General features: G+C 42.3%; 1 protein-coding gene across 2 annotated transcripts in view; it reads right to left on the minus strand.

The window, feature by feature from the left end:
• Window positions 1-1535: 1535 nt before the first annotated feature.
• Window positions 1536-14782, minus strand: part of LOC311238645 (5'-AMP-activated protein kinase subunit gamma-1-like) — a 41515-nt gene continuing 28268 nt past the window's right edge. For both annotated transcript variants that reach the window (XM_084326778.1, XM_084326777.1), the window contains 10 exons: window positions 12785-12866; window positions 8637-8695; window positions 7838-7883; window positions 7678-7732; window positions 7392-7518; window positions 6529-6694; window positions 4503-4540; window positions 4234-4380; window positions 3800-3893; window positions 1536-1714 (listed from right to left, as the gene is read on the minus strand). In XM_084326778.1, the coding sequence (XP_084182904.1) occupies window positions 1683-1714; window positions 3800-3893; window positions 4234-4380; window positions 4503-4540; window positions 6529-6694; window positions 7392-7518; window positions 7678-7732; window positions 7838-7883; window positions 8637-8695; window positions 12785-12866 (846 nt within the window). In that variant the 3' untranslated portion in view covers window positions 1536-1682. The remainder of the gene's footprint in view (window positions 1715-3799; window positions 3894-4233; window positions 4381-4502; window positions 4541-6528; window positions 6695-7391; window positions 7519-7677; window positions 7733-7837; window positions 7884-8636; window positions 8696-12784; window positions 12867-14782) is intronic.

A 14782-nucleotide genomic window follows, 5' to 3' on the forward strand; every position in this document is an offset into this window, starting at 1 on the left:
CCATCACATGACAACATGAAGATGGTCACCAGCCTCTTACCATCACATGACAACATGAAGATGGTCACCAGCCTCTTACCATCACATGACAACATGAAGATGGTCACCAGCCTCTTACTATCACATGACAACATGAAGATGGTCCACTTTCAGAGGGTTTCATCAGTCTGGTTCTCAACTCCATCTTCAAAGTAATGATGAGATAGAATTATGATCAATAAAAGAAAAGAAAAAACGTACTATCCTCTAAAGATGTATTCTGACCAACACAATATGAAGTGTTGGGTACAATTGTAAAACCCTGAAGCAATTTAACCCAATTAAAATGAACAGGGTGTACTTTTCTTCAATTTATTTATAGTTTTTAATTTTACATATTGATATATTTATTTTGGTGTGGGCGGGGCCTTTGATCAATACATTGTAAGTGGTGTGGGCGGGGCATGCCAATGGCACAACTAATCAGGATTGGGGTGAAGTCATACAAAAAAGGTACACACGGAGGGGTGTTTCAAACTGGATATTTTTTGTTAAATCAGTGAAATCGAAGCATCCATTTTGTACTTTTGTTAGCCATGTTAGTCATGATGGTAGCAAAAGTCTACTTGTATCCATTTGGCTGTCTTCTTCCGACTGTAAATGGGAATTATATATATATATTAAAAAAAGGGAGAACTACAACCAATTTAAGAATTCATATATGTTATTCCTGTGGTTTAAGACAGTCCAGAAATATTAGTGAGTGTTTGTAATGAATTGGGGAAGATGGTAATGTGACACAGAGCACCCAGGAGGCTGTTCCGTGTGTACGGATACCTTTTCTGGGTCCACAAAATCAGTCTCCCATTCATCATCTATGGAGCAGTTCCAGACTTTATACCTGATGACATCACAAGTTTGATCCTCACCTCTGTGGTTTCTGGCTTTTGGAGAGTAGCTTATGTTCACAAATATTGATTGACATTTCCTGGGCCATGGAAATAACATATTTGAATTGGTAATCCAGATGATGTTCCGACAGACTGGTAGCATCAGCAGCCAGTTAACTGTACCCCACAAGTGGCCTGATGGCTGCTGTGTTTATCTGGCCAACATACTGTATATATAAAAGCAACAGTAATAGAATGGCCACTGATCTGTGATGGTGGTAGTTTTTCTACCAAAATAAAACAGCATCTGTGAAGGTACTCTTTTCAACATCAAACATTTTCTTTCAAATTGAGAAAATGTCTATTTCCCTAAAGGGGTGGGTGGGTGATTCAGTGTAGAATGTTAGGTAACCACCTGGATAGGCTGGTCACCATGTAGGGCGACTTGGCACTGCTGACAGAACGGCAGAGCAGCATGATAAAAGGAACCACACAACCCAATACACTGAAGCCTTAATTCATCATAGCAGGTTCCTCACCAGCCCAGCTATACAGGGCAGATGTGGTGTGTGTGTGTGTGCTCGTCTGTGTGTGCGTGATCAGAGTGTCAAACAAAAGCCAGTCCTATTCAGACAGCTGACCCCCCCCCCCCCCCCCCCCCCTCGCAAAAAAGTATAGGAGCTCCACGTTCCACCCAGCACTTCGGTTTCCAAGCCCTTAAGAGTGCATCCGTTGTGGGCCTCTCTGGGACCCGCCGAACTCTGTACCTCAGTCTTCAACCTCAGCCAGGTCAGGTGAGACATCCTTCCTTTCTCACTCCAGCATGCCCTCCTCTCTACAGGCATCTGGGGATGGGGGGGGGGGGGGGGGGGGGGCGGGGGAGAGGAATGAGTGCAAATTAGGACATTAGAGAGAATAAGAAATATATCGGAACACAAGTGCAGGTTTGCAAGAGATGAGTCATGTTTCAGTCGCATGGTTCATCTGGAGAGGTAATGATGAGTCATGTTTCAGTCGCATGGTTCATCTGGAGAGGTAATGATGAGTCATGTTTCAGTCACATGGTTCATCTGGAGAGGAAATGATGAGTCATGTTTCAGTCTCTACTGACAAAATGCTACCATAATCACAAACTACAATACAGATTTGTTTAATACTATGATGCACACAAACAAAGATGCACAACACATCAGGTATACTACAAAGCACATGGGTTAGAATAGATCATGTATTTTTATGATGCAAGATATCTATTTGAACCCTTGCAGTGAACAACAATATAACTCCATTTTTAATGTTTTTGGACAGTCCATGTATTTGCAGTTGTTAAGTCAAAGTACTCAACCTCTGTCTTTAACTGTCTATGAATGAACACTTAACTTACCATCTTTAGATAAGGTAATAAAGTTTGAAAACTGTGTTATATGGTTCTTCGTGTGAGGTACTAATTAGTTCCAGAATTAGCTAAATATATACTTTGATGCATAATTTAACACAGCCGTTAAATCAGACCGTAAAGGATTTCAACACTAGGTCATCATCAGCATCTCACACTGATGATGTTCAAGTAGTAAGATACTTTGTTTTGTACTATAGCTGTACACAAAAAGGGGAATGCCACCCATTTTAAGAATTCACATTATGTTCTTCCTGTGGCCCAGGACAGTTCAGTCAATATTTGTGAACTGAATGGGTCTCTGTCTTTATGAGGCCATACAATGTTTGTGTGAGCTCCTACACCAAAATTAGGTTTTAATTCTGGCTCAGACCTTCTAGGAATTAGGGCTGTCCCCGACTAAGGATTTGGATGGTCGACTATGATTGGCCAAAATGTGCCGTTAGTCGACTATTGGTCGACAAAAAAAAAGTATAATGTTCTTTTCATTTTAAATTTTTTTATCATTCCATTTGGGCTGTGGGGGGTGCTTAATGTCTGAAGGAGTCGACTGAAGGCTTCTTGTCCTCTGCAAAAGCATGCAATTGGTCCACTGATGGATACATCTTGATATTTGTCTAGTCTAGTATGTTCATTAGATGGGTGAAATCCTCTTTCAGTGCCTCTGTGCCTGTTTTCGTAGGCAGTTAGCCTCTGGTATGCGTGCCATTAGCGTTAGCCACGCTTCTAGTCTCTTTTATTTTGGAAAGATTGATAAAATAAAAATGTTCCCGACTAAGAGGTTGGCAGTCGACTACGGCTCCTTTCGACCGATTAGTCGACTAATCGACTAATAGGGGTCAGCGCTACTAGGAATTCTACAATATAAACCTAATTTTGGCGTAAGATCTCACACAAACTCATAAAGACAGAGACCCATTCATCGTCTGAGAAGCAGCCCCTGGTTACATCACCTGGAGGGTAATATGCCATATCTAGCTTCAGGAGAGAGTGGGCTGCATGCTCACAAAGACAGACTGTCCGGTCCTGGGGTACAGGAACAAGACAACAACTCTTAATCTTCAAGATGCATCAAGGCGCCACACCCAGTGTGAAACAAGTAGGGCTGTCCTTGATTAAAGAAATTCTTAGTCGACCAATAGTCATAGGACTTTGTTGACGAATCGATCAGTTGATTTAATCGAAAGACCTGACAAATTGTGTTTCCCACATGCAATCATGCAGAAGGACCTCTTTACAATTGTGTACTTACCAGAGATGTGTTTATAATGCTTTAATAAATAACTAGAAATGTACCAACTTCATCGACTTAGATCAAAGTGACTGATTAAGAAAAACCACACCACACAGCTGCAGCCTGGCATCATGCCCCCCCCCAGACACCCGCCGATGGGTGCCAGTCAGCCAGGGGCACACTGTGTGCACACATATTCCCTACCTGGGGCAGAGGTACAGGGCAGGGAGAGGAGGGAGGGAGCTCAGGGTCCAGGAGAGAAGGGGGGAGGTTGGGGTTAGTGCTGCTGAGCGTCTATACCTGCCGGGCTGAGCACCAGGGCCTGGAGGATGTCCGACAGAGAGATGATGCCCTCGATGCTGGAACGCTCGTCCACCACCACCAACCGATGGACCTGAAAACTCGACAAAAACATCCCATGTTTATTTGGGGACAGCCGACGGGAAATAAACTGGGGCCCAAGCTGTTTCACTAGCAACGGAATAGCAACAGATAAGGTACATAATGCACACAGAGGCAGATACACACACACATTATTTATTCATTTATGAGTTACAAAAGGAGCGAGGGACATAAACATTGCAAATACAGTCAGTTGAGAAACATAAGCGGTGTGGGTGCACATAACACAATACAGATACCATAATAACATGCAGTACTTGCTTGAAAAAACATGCATCCGTGTGTGTCTACATGTATGTGTGGGTCTTGTGTGTGTGTGTGTGTGGACTCACTTCAGCTTTGACTATCCTGTCCACTATGGTCTCCAGTGTCTCCAGTTTGTGGCACTTCATGACTCCCTCAAAGTACTGGCAGCGGTGCTTCAGCGCCTGGGTCACGGTGACGTCCAGGTTGTTGTACGTCTTCTCCGCCGCCAGGTTCTACACACGGGACACGATGGACATTATCCTGTTAGCAATCCAGCACTTTCACAAAACAATACAACACAACATCTCCTTGGCAAGCGTCTTTATAATAGAAGATATAGATAATCATAACTTACTATGACATCAAACTTGGAGTAAATATCCACGACTTTGCCTGCAATGAGAGAATAATGATGAGCCTAGAAGATTACCATACAACACAGTTACCGCTCTACCATACAACACAGTTACCGCTCTACCATACAACACAGTTACCGCTCTACCATACAACACAGTTACCGCTCTACCATACAACACAGTTACTGCTCTACCATACAACAGTTACTGCTCTACCATACAACACAGTTACTGCTCTACCATACAACACAGTTACTGCTCTACCATACAACACAGTTACTGCTCTACCATACAACACAGTTACTGCTCTACCATACAACAGTTACTGCTCTACCATACAACACAGTTACTGCTCTACCACAGTTACTGCTCTACCATACAACACAGTTACTGCTCTACCATACAACACAGTTACTGCTCTACCATACAACACAGTTACTGCTCTACCATACAACAGTTACTGCTCTACCATACAACACAGTTACTGCTCTACCATACAACACAGTTACTGCTCTACCATACAACACAGTTACTGCTCTACCATACAACACAGTTACTGCTCTACCATACAACACAGTTACTGCTCTACCATACAACACAGTTACTGCTCTACCATACAACACAGTTACTGCTCTACCATACAACACAGTTACTGCTCTACCATACAACAGTTACTGCTCTACCATACAACACAGTTACTGCTCTACCATACAACACAGTTACTGCTCTACCACAGTTACTGCTCTACCATACAACACAGTTACTGCTCTACCACAGTTACTGCTCTACCATAAAGGTCAGTGAATACCACGATCACAACACCAGAGGGAGCTCCACAAATCATGTTAAACCCAGATTCGGCTCAAACAAGGGACTAAACACGTTTCGCAATTATGCCACATCAATGTGGAACGCCCTACCCAAAGCTGTAAAGGAATGTGAATCACTACCCACTTTCAAAAACACTATCAAAAAACACCTAAGGGAGACTGCAACTCGAAACTGGCCCCTGTAAATGTCCGAACACAACCCCCTCCAATGTACAGTAAATTACCAAGTATGGTCTTGTCAATAATCCAATGTACAGTTGTTTGTACAGTTGTACAGTGTCGCCCACCCACCCCTCCTACCCAACCCCCCCCCCCCCCCCAACCACCTCCAATGTACAGTCCCCCCCCACCCCCACCTACCCAATCCAATGTACAGTTTCTACGTCAAATGTATATACTTTTTTTTTCTGGACTCTTTTTGTATCACAAACAGTACTGTATTTGCAAATCTGATATGTCATAAATGTATAGATGTAGCAGTACTGTCTATCTGTATGTCATATATGTTACGATGAATTGAAAATGGGGAACCCTGATGTAAACAAGACAAAAGTCTTTCTCTGGTCTGCATCCCCTTAACAATTGTATGTATTGAGCTGTACTGTACTGTACCCATTCTGCAATCTGTTAATAAAGTTTTCAATCAATCAATCAATTGGACAACACAGGGCACTCTGTTTAAATAGACTGCCCTGTTAGTAAAGAGTGGCTGTGATTGGTTGGTGGTGTATGTCAGCACATTGTAGAGACTGACCAATGGTCACCTGGCAGCAAGAGTGTCCTGACTGACCTTGCTAGGCTGACTTCATCTCATAGTATACCCTTTTTCCATCAACGTCATTACAAAGATGCGCACACATCAGAGAGATTTGAGGTGACACGCCACAGACTCAAACCACTTAAATGTCCAGTTGTTGCATGGTCTGTTGGCAAAATCCTACATTATGATACAACCACTTGCTAATGTATTCCATCCACTTGTTAATTGCATATGGTTCTGGCATTTGGTTCCATTTTACACAAATCTATTTAGGTCATATTTCCAATCTTCTGTGTTCCATGCCCTCAAATACCTGGCTAGACTATTGTACTCCACTGGTCTTTCAGTTTCCAAAATACACATGCATCCAGACATACGTCATCATTGTTTACAAACAGTAAAGAAAAGGGTGGACTAGAACTAAAACATGCTCACCCGAGTCGTCCACCACAGGCAGGGCAGACACCCTTCTCTCCACGAAGATGTTGAGGGCCTTGATGATGGGTGTGTGGGGGCGGATGAAAGCGATGTCGTTGTAGGTGCCGATGCCCAGCTCCCCAAGCGTCTGCTTCATGAAGGCTGGCTTGGGCATTTCACACACCTGGGAAACAAACACCTTCAAATCCAGCACTTTTCAACCAATCCTGCATGGTAAATGAGAGGTGTGATACTTTTTCAAAATCAAACATTCATCTTCAATTAACATTCTCAAATACTTCAGAAGTCAATTTGTGATAAATCTGCCTTAATATTTCCTCTTTTTTTTCTTCGTTACTTTGACAAAAAAAATTGTATCGTGAATAACAATAAAAAAGAATCCCATGATACAATCTCACAGGGTATATTCCCCAGCCCTACTTATAAGTGACCACTAGAGGGCAGTGGCAGGGCAAAAGATGACTACTGAATACTTTCTCTGTTTAGACGTCATGGGAAAAACAAGGTACAAAACAATTGACAACATACAACAAAACGTCTAAAATGGTCCCGAGAATCAATTAAAATCCCAATAAATTTGCTCCAAAAGAACAAATGATGATTCCTGCACTCAAAATTAATCTCATTGTTGTTGTTACAAGGCCTTTCTCATGTCATTTATTAATGGCCATGAGAAATGTCTCATACCGAAAAGTCAACGACAAATAGAAACACAGCAGAGGTAAATTTTTGAGTGCAGGTTATTTTTAGAACATAAGGTTCAATTATCCATCATCACATTAAATGAATTGCATCTGTATTGCATCAAATTAAATGTGTCATAGGCACTCATTCGCCAAGGGAATAGTCAGTTAACTCACAAAGAGCTGGAGGAACTTGAGGATCCTCTTGTGTGTGAGAATGTAAAGTGCATTCCCTGTGACAGGGTCAATGACAGGCAGCCGGTGGATTTTGTTTTTGATGAGGGTGTACACCGCGTCAAACAGGCTACAAACACAACAACAAAGTAGATACAATGATTACCAAACAACAAAGGTAAGAATGTAATATGAACACGCACACAAGTCTACACACGGAAACACACACTAATGCATTCTAACCATTGAACATCAAGGTTAATCAATTATTCAGGGTCAAACAATGTACCTTGCGTCAGGTGATATGTTCACTAAAGGCTTAAATGTCGCTTGCAGGTAAAGCTCTGTGTAGGAAAAGAACAGTCAGCAGCATCATGGATTCTAAACCTTGGCAGTGAAACTATGATGGATTTATAACGTGTGGCACAACAAGGAAACAGAATACAAACCTCTCCACGTCTCAAGCTTATGTTCCTCTAATTCATAGATTTGCACCTGAAAAACAATAAAACAAGATATCCAAATCTGTTTTGGGAGAGCAGGGATCCTGGTTCAAGCAACTCTTAGCCCCACGCTGCCACCTAGAGGCATTTACAGAGAACTTTCACATCACCACGTTGGAGCACACTGTATGTGACTCGTTGGGCATTTACACATTTGCGTCTAAACACACCTACTTGTGCACAGGCCATCAATATTTTCCATTGACTAGCACAACGCTTCTTTGTAAAAAGTGACGGTTATTGAGCGCAGCACTAGCACTAACATCCTCCACTGTAGGCTAGAGCGTTAGAATGTAGAAAAAGCAAGTGGTCGCATTTTTTCCATGCTTCTCACCTCTGTTGCCCAGCTGCTAACCAATCAGATCTCTGGAGGAACAGGGTGTTGTGAGGAGGTGCCTATTTTGCAGCTTGCATTTTCTTGCGCAAGCAGGAAACTACACTCATACCTGAATGGCCAGTCAGTGAACAACATTCCCTGTAGTACGCTGGACCTTCAAGGATGTTGTTGGATAGGTAAACAAAACAAAAAAAACAACAACCAACAAACAGAATACTCTATAGCATAATTACATCTTATGCAAATATTAACAATTTCAGGCGTATGGTCTTGCATGAGAGATCAGAATATTGACAAAAGAACATGCTCATTGAAAGCTTTGGAGTTCTTAGAATTCCACGATTAGATTCCAGAGAAAACATTCCACAGAGCGTACACCTGGAGGGGAGAACCATCAGGCGGACGTACCAGTGGTGACTTGTAGTATCTGTGGAGTATGATGATGAAGTCTGTGATTGTCAGCATTCCTGGAATGAGAAGCACAGTCCTGTGAGCACCGCGGTGCTTAAAGTCTGTGTAAAGTGAATTCTGGATTCGTTTATAAAAACACATTATACATGTTAGAAAATGGTTACTGAAAACATGTGAAAAGACTGAACTATGTAGTACTGAATTGTGGCCATTTTTGTGTTCAGGCTTGAAATCATGGCTCAATGACACACTGAAGCCATACTTAGCGTTGTTTCACTGAGGTAAATTGCTTATGTAAATTGAGACATGGAGAGAGAGAAGAGGCAGGGAGAGAGAGAGGGTTGAAGAGAGGGAACACACTGCTTTTATTTTCAGAATTTTCAAACCAAAAAATTTTTTCCTTCAAATTTGGCTGGGTGGTTAATAACACAATTTCTCTGTGGCGTTACAAACTCGGAACACATATCTATTATTGCTTTTCACAGACTTTAATAAAAATGTTAGCGCTGCATTTGTGAACATCCAAGTGCTTTGCTCCCTGACTTGGCATTTGTTGTGTACATCAGGCGCAGTCAATTGCATATTCATACAGAGACTGGTTCAATAAAAAGAATCCCTCAGGGCATCAATATGGCCTCACCCTAACGCTAATGGAGCTTCCATCATTCAACGCAGGCTGACTGTGGGGTGAAAACTGAAAAGCAAAGCACCATGACTCAGTCTGTCTACAGTAAAGAGTGTAGAAAACCAGGACACTGCGGTATTCTACACAGGAACAGCAGAACCTCGTCTATCTGGACCCCTAGTGTTTGGGGGTCGTTAACGAGACTGTAAATGTTCGGATTATTGGAAATTATTGCGTGGAAAACACATTAGGACCTCTTCTGAAATTTTTCTTTTTTGGTTTAATAAATGTACATTATAAAGTCGTTGCCAAGTGCAACATTTGGCAGAGCATGTCTTTATATGGTATATGATATAATGTGTTTAGATATGAAACAGCCAGGTGAAGTAGCATGCTTGTGGGAAAAAAAACGAACAAACAAACGGAACATCCGACCGGTTCATTGAACAATTTCGGAACTCAGAAGTTCAGATAAATTAGGCTCTATTGCATACTTTTCATTTACATGAGGGGGTATCATTTCTTGGATTCTAAATGAATGTGTAATGCTATGTGTAACATGTCTCTTTATCCAAGCATTATGACTCAGCTGATCCAATAGTACAAAAAACTGCAGTATTCATCGATATGAATGTAAAACTCCAGCTGGAATGATATGTAAAATGTATCATCTATATTCATCTAAATTAATGTGATTAATGTGTGTTCACCTATTAGATTTATTATTAGACATAACATTGTGAACTAATAACTTGGTGTGAGGTTTAATTGCATATACAGTATTCAATTATTGCAGACTGAATTATTCCTGCCACATGTCCATCGCATTACTAAAAACGTTTTATCGATCCATCTTGTTTTCATGATCGTGGGAAGCCAAAATCGGAATAGAAATTTAAACTGTGTGACACGCAAAAGTGAAACTTTCTCCACGGCCCAGGGTCATAGAAAGCCAGTCCCGGTGTCAAAATGTAGGGGTGACCCGGGAAGCTTCGAGACTTGCACATGTCGCTGAGATATGGAGAGAAAATGCTGAATCACACGTCTTTTTTTTCTTACTTCCCTTTTCTCTCTGCGCACAACTTTTACAAATATTTCCGGGGGTTTAAAAAGAAAGATAGGGAAGTCAGATAGGTCGTTTTCAACAACAAACACGATGGCAGCGTCCATTTCTTTTCCACAAAGAAGTGCCTTTTTTCTGGCACTGAAAGGCCACTTTTGGTGGGTGACCTAGAGGCTAGTAAGAGTGACCTAGTGGCTGGTAAGAGTGACCTAGAGGCCAGTAAGAGTGACCTAGAGGCTATGTGTGCCTGCCTATACGGTGCTTATACATGTTTTTTATACATGCTTTGATTTGTCCCTGTACACTGTTTTTTTTTTTTTTGGCTAGTAAGAGTGTAAGAGTGACCTAGTGGCTACTGGCTAGTAAGAGTGACCTAGTGGTTAGTAAGAGTGATCTAGTGGCTAGTAAGAGGTGACCTAGTGTCTAGTAAGAGTTACCTAGTGTCTAGTAAGAGTTACCTAGTGGCTAGTACGAGTGACCTAGTGGCTAGTAAGAGTGTAAGAGTGACCTAGTGGCTACTGGCTAGTAAGAGCGACCTAGTGATTAGTAAGAGTGATCTAGTGGCTAGTAAGAGGTGACCTAGTGGCTAGTAAGAGTTACCTAGTGGCTAGTACGAGTGACCTAGTGGCTAGTAAGAGTGACCTAGTGGCTAGTAAGAGTGACCTACTGGCTAGTAAGAGTGACCTAGTGGCTACTGGCTAGTAAGAGTGACCTAGTGGCTACTGGCTAGTAAGAGTGACCTAGTGGCTACTGGCTAGTAAGAGTGACCTAGTGGCTGGTAAAAGTGACCTAGTGGCTAGTAAGAGTGACCTAGTGGCTAGTAAGAGTGACCTAGTGGCTAGTAAGAGTGACCTAGTGGCTGGTAAGAGTGACCTAGTGGCTAGTAAGAGTGACCTAGTGGCTAGTAAGAGCGACCTAGTGGCTGGTAAGAGTGACCTAGTGGCTGGTAAGAGTGACCTAGTGGCTAGTAAGAGTGACCTAGTGGCTACTGGCTAGTAAGAGTGACCTTGTGGCTAGTAAGAGTGACCTAGTGGCTACTGGCTAGTAAGAGTGACCTAGTGGCTAGTAAGAGTGCCGGCGTTACACACCACTGCCATATTCTAACTGCATTTGGCAGGTGGTGGGTGTTCAAGTTCTTTAATAGTTGTCATACAGAAGTACAGAATACTTTCATACAAAATGCTTCTTACTGTTACGCTCCAGAGACTGTGCTAGACAAGATAGTATCAAATAACATAATAACATAATATAGCATGAATTTAGAAGAAGAAAATGAGGTCACAGTGTTCGGTATAGACATATGTACAATGTTCTGAGTTACCATATAATATACAATACACAATACTATGCAGTGTACTAATGTACAGTACTATCTAGTGCAAAGCAGAAATGGGATGAGGTACAATTTTAGGTACAATTTACAGTAAGGTGTACGAGTTGTAGTGCAATCCTTCATCCATAAATATAAAGTGTGGGGAGTGGGTGCTACAGTGTGTTTGTTTAAAGTGGGTGTGTGCTATAAAGTGTGTGGAGTGGGTGCTACAGTGTGTTTGTTTAAAGTGGGTGTGTGCGTGTGGATGTGTGTGCTATGTGCGTTTGGTGGTTGTTGTTGTGTAGTGTTCATTCATTGTTCGTTTAGCAGCCTGATGGCCTGGGGATAGAAGCTACTTCTGAGTCTTTCTGTGCTCGCCTTGAGACTCCTGTATCGCTTGCCTGACCGCAGCAGTTCGAAGAGGCAGTTGTTCGGGTGACTGGAGTCTTTAATGATTCTCTTAGCCTTGCCCTTGCAACGCTTGTAGTAAATTGTTGATGTGGCAGGTGGTGGGTGTTGATGTCATTTGGCAGGTGGTGGGTGTTGATGTCATTTGGCAGGTGGTGGGTGTTGATGTGTTGATGTGGCAGGTGGTGGGTGTTGATGTCATTTGGCAGGTGGTGGGTGTTGATGTGGCAGGTGGTGGGTGTTGATGTGTTGATGTGGCAGGTGGTGGGTGTTGATGTCATTTGGCAGGTGGTGGGTGTTATGTGGCAGGTGGTGGGTGTTGATGTGTTGATGTGGCAGGTGGTGGGTGTTGATGTCATTTGGCAGGTGGTGGGTGTTGATGTGTTGATGTGGCAGGTGGTGGGTGTTGATGTGGCAGGTGGTGGGTGTTGATGTGTTGATGTGGCAGGTGGTGGGTGTTGATGTCAAGCCCTGGTAGTCAATAGTAGTACAGAGGGGCCTGTGCCTAAAAGTCTATGATGGCTCTGCTCAATACAGCATGATGCTCCACCAGTCAAGACCAGATGGTCTGATACGGCTACTGAACCTATCCGTATGTCAACACAGCCAGACCTCTTTAACAGTATAATATAACATCATTTGAGATTTAGGTACTTGGTGGATTCACTTTTCACATTCATCAAGGCATCCAGTCATTCAAAAGGCCAGCAAGCCAGGGGAATGGCACGAACGCTTACCCACAAAACTCTGTTTCTCCGTGTCCCACAGCGGAGCTGCACGCACCCCATTGGCCACCAAGGCAAAAAATGCCTTCTTTACCTGTCAAAGACCCATCAGAAATAATTAACCCTTCCTTACACAATAAAATAGTTTTCTTAATAAATAAATACATTTATGAGAGTGAACCACAAATGCGTTGAACATTCCTATGACCTTGCAAAGCAAAGATGGAAAATGTCAAGCATTTAAAGCACTAGTTCACTTTTTATTTTCAAGGTATGTTTCTGATCAACCCAAGTGGTTTTCAAGTGCAAATCGACACTTTTTAGTAGTGATGCACCGATGTGAAAATTGTGGCCGATACCGATAACCGATATTAATATTGCTGTTCTGGCCGATACCAATATTTACAGATGTCGATATCTCTGTATAGAAAACACTTTTATATGATAATCAAATAAAGAGCTATTTTCCAAAACGCATTTTTTCTGTAACTTTTGTAACTTATTTTCCGAAATTACTGATATTTTGAAACTATTTAAGGCCAAAACATGTAAAAAAAATTATATATATATCGGCCCTATCTTGATATCGGCCGATACCGATGTGTAAAAAAACTGCCATATCGACCGATATTATATTGGCGGCCGATATATCGTGCATCACTACTTTTTAGATACTTGCATTATAGCTTTATTTCTAGCACTGCAGGGCAGCCGAGGAAGCATTGGACAAACGAAACAAAAACACAGAAAATGCAGATCTGCACTCAAAAATAACCCCAAAAGCAGCTTGTCCATTTGCCCCATGTTCTTAAGAGATTGTTTGTGTGTGAATACATTATAGGTGCCGTTTTCATAATTCTATATGTGCATTTTAGCGGTATTCAGGACCTACCAGGCTCCAGCTCCAACAGATCGCTAATGCTGTCACGTCCCTGACAAAGACGGACATGAGCACTTGGATTGGTCCCCGGGGCGCGGCCCCACGCCGCGGCCCCTATCTGCTCCCGGCTGCCCTGGGGGGGGGGGGGGGGGGGGGGCGACGGGATGGGGAGGGGCGACGGGATGGGTCAAGCGCAGAGACTCAATCTCATTGGCGACCCAAAACAAATTGCATGTGTGTGTTCCTGTGCGTGTGCCGCCCAACACATGTGTGCGTCACTGCATGACGAATAAAGACTTCTTCAAAGTCCAGTTATTATTATTATTATAACATGAATGGACAAGCTGCTTTGGGATTATTCGGAGCACAGATTTATGCATTTTGCGCTTTGTAACCATTTACCGACGTTGCATTGCAATGACACAATGCTGGGAAAAAAGATGTGCAAGTATCTAAAAGATGGTCAGGCCTATACACAAGTCAAGTCAAGTCAAGTCAAGTCAAGTCAAGTCAAGTCAAGAGTTTTATTTGTCACGGCATACAAGCATACAGTGAAATGCGGGGTGTCTTGCCCGCAACGATTGTACAATAATACAATAATAAGAATCCAATAGGATGAGAATAAGACATTTGTGCAATAATACAAGTAATAAGACATAACAGGTTTATGTACATGAAGTTTACAAAAAGCATGGTAAGACATGCTAAGGTCCTGCGATAGTGCAATACACTGTTAGCTACGGATGAGGCACTGGGTCTTATGTATGCTATACTATACAATCTACAGTTATACTATGTGTCCTTATGCTAGCTTGCTATCCATCTGTTTACTATACAAGAACCACTCCCGTTCTTGTTTTTAAAGTGACCTTTCATTGTGTAAAGTGACCATGAGTGTGAGCGTGTGCAGCATGTGTGTGTGTGTGTGTTCATGCTAAAGTGACTGCTAGTGTGTGAGCGTATACAGTGTGTGTGTTGTGCGTGTGCTCATGTGTGGAGAATTCAGTGTTCAAGACTCTGATGATATACTGTATTTAAAGAATACAACGTAGGTCAGTCGGGCATATACCTTCAAAGTAAAAATACTAACAATAGCAGCAACACAAAAAGAAAGCAAACTACCACTTTAA

This window comes from Notolepis coatsorum (assembly GCF_963971535.1).
Source record: "Notolepis coatsorum genome assembly, chromosome: 13".
Lineage (NCBI taxonomy): Eukaryota > Metazoa > Chordata > Actinopteri > Aulopiformes > Paralepididae > Notolepis > Notolepis coatsorum.